Source organism: Trachymyrmex cornetzi, unplaced genomic scaffold (genome assembly GCF_001594075.2).
Source record: "Trachymyrmex cornetzi isolate Tcor2-1 unplaced genomic scaffold, Tcor1.1 scaffold1462, whole genome shotgun sequence".
Classification (NCBI taxonomy): Eukaryota; Metazoa; Arthropoda; class Insecta; order Hymenoptera; family Formicidae; genus Trachymyrmex; species Trachymyrmex cornetzi.
The window spans coordinates 525,042-530,801 of NW_017296051.1; the positions used below are offsets into that span (position 1 = coordinate 525,042).

A 5,760-nucleotide genomic window follows, 5' to 3' on the forward strand; every position below is an offset into this window, starting at 1 on the left:
AGTGCCTCGAATATGCGGACGGTGTGACGAACGCGGGCGACGGTGCACGCCGCTTTGTTGATACGCTGAGTTCTGTGTTCAGGCCACGGAGGCCGCCGCGCGCTTAAAGATCCTCCTCGTGCATACAGGGATCGCGTACCTATTGCCCTACTCCCTCCTCTCTCCTGCGAGAGAGTGTTTTAAACACACTGCCACCACCGTCGGTGGCAGGTACACAACGGCGTGATTGGTGCGTGTGACGAAGAGAGCTGCTGGTCGCTACGATGACCTAAAGCGAGGCGGCGTGCTCGAGGATTCGAATCCTTTCGAAAAAGATCATCTTTCGGGAGTGCGGCGCGTCGTCAGCCGTTTACCTCGCGCCTATTTGGAATTTTAAACTTTTAAACGTGCATGGTGTATCCCTGCGTTGACTCTGTGAATCGCGCTGTGCATTTTCGGCTATATATTCCACGAGCGTCTCTTCGAACACTGTACCTCGTAACCGAGAGAGGGAGAACGATACGAGCGTTCGAAAACGCGCGTCGCAGGACAGGGACAGTGGAAACGAGTGTGTCGAGTGGACAGGAGCAAGCACGTCAAAGACAGAAGTGTAAAGTGTAAAGTTGCTCGTGTGAATGTTTCGCGTCGCGTTGCGCGTCCAACGAGTGCCTCGCACAACGGGACTCCGCGCTCGAAAACGATCGATGAGAACGATCGAATGATCCTCCGCTACGAAGAAGAAGAAGAAGAGAGAGAGACAGATAGAGAGAGAGTGAGAAATCGAGGGACCGGAATTGTTCTGATTTGCGCGAAACCGAGTGATATCGCGTCGCCTGGTAGAAGCAACGAATAATGTCGACGGGCAAGAGGCTGGCAAAGCGCAGCATAATCGGCACCAGGGTGTGCGCTCCCGGTCAGGACGGCAAGTACTACAGCGGCGCCATTTGCGCCGTGAAGACGCCGCAGACCGCCGAGTCACCGGGGCAGAAGAGCGTCACGGGCACGAGTAAGACTCTGTACTCCGTACGCTTCGACATCACCGGCGGCAGTCCGCCCAGTCCGAAGGAGTACACCGACCGCGATCTCATCGGACCGGGCTTCGGTTCCGTCACTGGCGCGCGATTGGTACCCGGTCAGAAGGTTTATCTAACGTACAACGGTAGGGAGATTCACGCGGAGGTCACGGAGCATCGTCAGCATCTCGACGAGGTGGACGTGGTCATTGCCCCGAACGGGCAAGAGGTGAGTCCGTCGGCAACTTACATTCTGCGTATCTGCGTGTATCTATGTGTGTGTGTGTGTGTGTGTCGCCAACTTCTGATCGCCGCGCGGACGCACACGTGTGACAAGTGGTCAAACTTTATTGGTGCCACTCGCGCGGAACTGTATGCCGTTAAATTGAAATTCTAAATTGCAAATTCAATTAGATTTGTGTATATATACATATACATATCCAACAAACAATCTAGTTATCGTTTTTTTGTATATACATGTATACTTTTTAAAACTTTTGGAGTGAATCTTACTTTGAGGATTGAGAATTGAGCCAATGTTTTTTAAGACTGGCTCAATTTTGATTCTTTAGAGTGAAATTCTACTCCAAAAAATTTAGAAACTACACGTATGTACCGAATCAATGATAAACATTGTTCGCGAGACCATTTCGTTATCGTAGATGTTATCATAAATTGAATGTTGAAAGACCTCACGGTATTTGTCAAAGTTTAAAAGATCTATAGATATCTTGGAAGACAGTGAAGTTCCATGAGCGCCAATTTTCTCGATGAAAAGTGCTGGTTTTCTCCTAACTGTATATGCTAACTTCGATCCACATGACACGCGACGTTCTTAAAAATCATGGACGTAATAAGAATAGACTGCGCATTTCTATAAAGTTGTCTCTATTTGAAAAGTGTGAAGTAACTTGATTTATATCGTTTTCTTTCTTTTTAAAATAGTTAAACAGAGATGCTGAGAGATGTTTCAATTCTTTTTAGTGGAGCATAGGGATTGTGTATCCTGATACGAGATGAAACTTACAAAAGTGAACAAGTTTATTAGGTATTGACCAATAAAGTCATAAGCATTCTATAAGGTTTTCACAACACTGGTAATCAGGAAAAAGTCAGGGAATTTTACAAAATTTCTTGGAAAATTAAAATTTTTGGCTTTAAAGAAGTTTAATATATGTATAACGTCACACCTACGTAGTTTCCAAATACTACCAATTTAACAATTAAAAATGCAAGCAACGTTAATAATAATTTACATTGCTATGTTAAATCTCTCTCAACAAAATATTTAACAATTTCCAAACCAGGACAATATAAAATATAAAAAATGTCAAAAAATTATTGAAAATTAGGAAAAATTGTAAAATTTTGCCTGGAAATTGGAGAAAAGTTATAGAATTTTAGGATAAGGAATTTATGTGATAACCGTGATTCTAATAAATTTTGCTCACTTTTATAATTTTCACTCGTTTCAAGATACACAATCGACCTCCAAATGCAAAGTTCAAGGAATACTCAGAGTCTACATATCTACTACGTCTATGTTAAAAACTGAAAGCTGCGTAGTTCGAGCGTCGAATATGCGCTTCGATGAGAAAATCGAAAGTCGCGGATAATACAAAACAAACTCGGCTATAATAAAACATAAAACAAACGTTTTCGTTCGCCTGGAAAGCGCGAATTCGAAAGTAAAAGCCTCGCGACTTTACGCGACTTCACGCGGCGTCTCGCGACGCCGGTTATAGACATCGCGTCGACGTGATTTGGGTATTCTTGGCGCGTAGCGGGTTAACGATCCTTAAGAAGATTAACGAATCGAAGGCGTAATACCGAGCGTACTCGTGCAGCGCGTACGAGATATGGCGTCATATCCCGGGACTCTCGCTAGCATAAAAGACGCAGGCACAACGCGCTTGCGCGCACGCTAACCGCCTGTAAATCGCACGACGATCGTGCGTACGCCCGGCAGGCCCGACTCCTTCAAAGTGAAGTTGTATACACGCTCGTTCAACGACAGATTCGAGTCACAGAATCCGAGCGCGATCTAATTTCGTTAGGTGGTACGAAACGAACGTTTCGACATCGACAATTTATGCCCGTTTCTACCAATGTAGATTAACTTCAATCATCTCGGCTCCTCAACTTGCTCTTCATCTTTTTCTAATTCTTAGAGCTAGAGATAAAGAGTTGGACCTACTCTCTAAAATCTTTGGAGTAGAATCTAATTCTAAAGAGTGACAAAGAGTGACAATTGTGCCAGGGTGAAGCAGTGGCTCAATTGTCAATTTTTGAGATTAAAATTTCACTCTTTGGAGTTAGGTTTCACTCCAAAGATTTTAAAAAGTAGAAATCCTATAACAGAGTTTGGTCACAAGATGGAAGAAAACTTTTTGATTGACCCGTCATTTTTGTCAACTTCAGTAAGTGGAATAAGATAATATAAAAATTCAAATGAGATAGTATATATATAAAAAGAGGTAGTATACATATCTTCTTTTTCGATTTTGTTTTGTGACAAAATTTCTCGTGACCAGATTTTGTTACAGGGTCTGTAGGTTATCCAAGATTAGAAGTAAAGTACATTGGTTTTTGCGAGCGTTTAGACGTGCCGATCTGAAGGGACCGCTTTAAAGACGCTCAGAATCTGATCGAATCCGTACGCGCGGTATATAAAAGCGCTTTATATCCCGGCGAACGCGACATCCCGGGCGACGACGCCGGATAAAGATACGCGGGCTATTAAAAAGAAAGAAGAGTCGTGAAACACGTCGCGGCCAACGGGAACGCCGATGCGCGCGTGTGTCGTTAATCAGAAAATTTAATTTTCGTGACCCCGTTCCTAAAGTGGACGATCGAGTGGCTTGCCCCATTTACGGTGCGCATGAGCACGATCCTCCCTCTCTCTCTTTCCCTCCTCTCTCTCTTTCCCTTTGCGCTGACGGGATAGATGACGGTACGGAGGGAGGGAAAAGCTTCGCCTCGTCACGCGTTGCATCCCAATTCGAGCGCGCGTTGGTAGAACGCCGGCTCCGTCACCGGAGAATCCAACCGCCGCCACCTTTAACCCTGTTTCGCCTCTCGCCTTCCACCTTCGGTGGAAAAGTCTCGCTTCCCGCGACAGAAAATTCAGGAAGGTGACAACGTCGAACAAATTCTACTCGATATTTGAAAGTTTATATTTTTCTCCAGCGACAAATGACTAATGATAGAAAGTGACAAATAATTTGTATAAATAATAACCCAAATTGTATTTTAATCTATCTATCGCCTCAGGTCCTTTTCTTTAATCATCATTTATCATTTTTGTTTGCAACCTTGTTTATTCTAAACTCTTGACGAAAATAATGCTAATTTTTATAAGTATATAAATTCTTGAAATATAAATAATTTGGTTTTCTCTTTTTTAAACAAAAATGTAGCTATTTTTAAACGCAGTAACCGTTTAACTTTTTTCTTGTAGTTTTTATTAAAGTTAATAAAAATACAGAGATTATTAAAATCTCCTTTAATTTAAATTGTGTTACATTGTAGCAGTTAATAACGAAATGATTTTATGAAATTAATATAATAGTGATAACACATTGATTGGATAATATAAAATGAATCGATATAATGAAAATAGAGATTTTTTAGAACAATATACTATATGTCGCGTTATCAATATCCGATGTTACCGTGTCGAATACAGTGAATTTACGAAGGCGGGCCAAGAAACGTCTCGCCACGGACTTGAGACGGTAAAATTGAAAGTCGATAAGCGGACGGGTTAACGAGTGGGTTAACAGAGGGAAATGCTTCTCGTGTCGTTGACGTCACACGATGCCGTATACGATGCGCGATCCGTCAATTTTCTCGCCGGAGCCGACTCGAATTACGTGCCATCCCACCGCGTCCATTTTTGCACGCTCGCGAAATTGCAGCGCAAGTATATATCGCGATAAATATCGCTTAACGCAAGAAGAACAAACTGTTGAAGAACAAAAATTTCCAACAATTAATGTAATTATTTTACACTATTTACTTGTGCAGTAATATATTCTTTACTAACACGTAGTAATAATTTATTATTTCACAAATAATATTTACCATAAATTCGACGATTTCCCATAATTAGCCCACGGTAATAATTTTTTAATAAAATCGATATAATATTTGCGACGTTTGACGAGAAAAGCTCAGTAATAATTCATAGATTAAAGAATAATTCTCTTCTTAATCCCCGTTTTACAAAATAATACTCGTCAATCCTTAGCAACATCCAACGTTTATATACTCATCCATTGGAATTTCCCAAGAATGGAGGGAGGGATGGGATTTATTTTTTATCCCCTGGGTGCAATACGTATACATACGAATATATAACCATTACACTCGGTGAAGCATGCCGGAGGAATACATAGTGTATTCCTCGCGATACCGCTACGTGGGCGCGGTAAGATTCGTAATGAGAGGCACTGCGACCGGCGGCGCGGCGGTGGCGGCGGCGTGAGCGAGCGTGCGTGAGCGTGCGTACGAGCTTTTGCGTTCGTGCGAGAGCGCGGCTCTATTGCGCGTGCGAAGCGGATACGGTAGTACTCGCCGGTGCACCGGCTACCGGGGTGACCCCACGTGGAACGCATTAACGCGATATCTCTGTACCTCCGTTAGGCAGCTCAGGCGTGACCAGCGCGCGGCGCGGCGCGGCGCGGCTCGGCTCCATTTCGCAGAAACCGCGGTTGCGCCGTGGAAAAACGAACCGGATCCGCGCAGTGTACGCCGCGCGCGCGTC

At 43.5% G+C, this 5,760-nt stretch overlaps 1 protein-coding gene across 1 annotated transcript in view; it reads left to right on the forward strand.

The window, feature by feature from the left end:
* The first annotated feature begins 433 nt into the window (after positions 1 to 433).
* Glut4EF (Glucose transporter 4 enhancer factor) overlaps positions 434 to 5,760 on the forward strand; it is a 93,060-nt gene continuing 87,733 nt past the window's right edge. Inside the window, exon 1 of the mRNA XM_018501993.1 lies at positions 434 to 1,221. Coding sequence (XP_018357495.1) covers positions 832 to 1,221 — 390 coding nt within the window. The 5' untranslated portion in view covers positions 434 to 831. The remainder of the gene's footprint in view (positions 1,222 to 5,760) is intronic.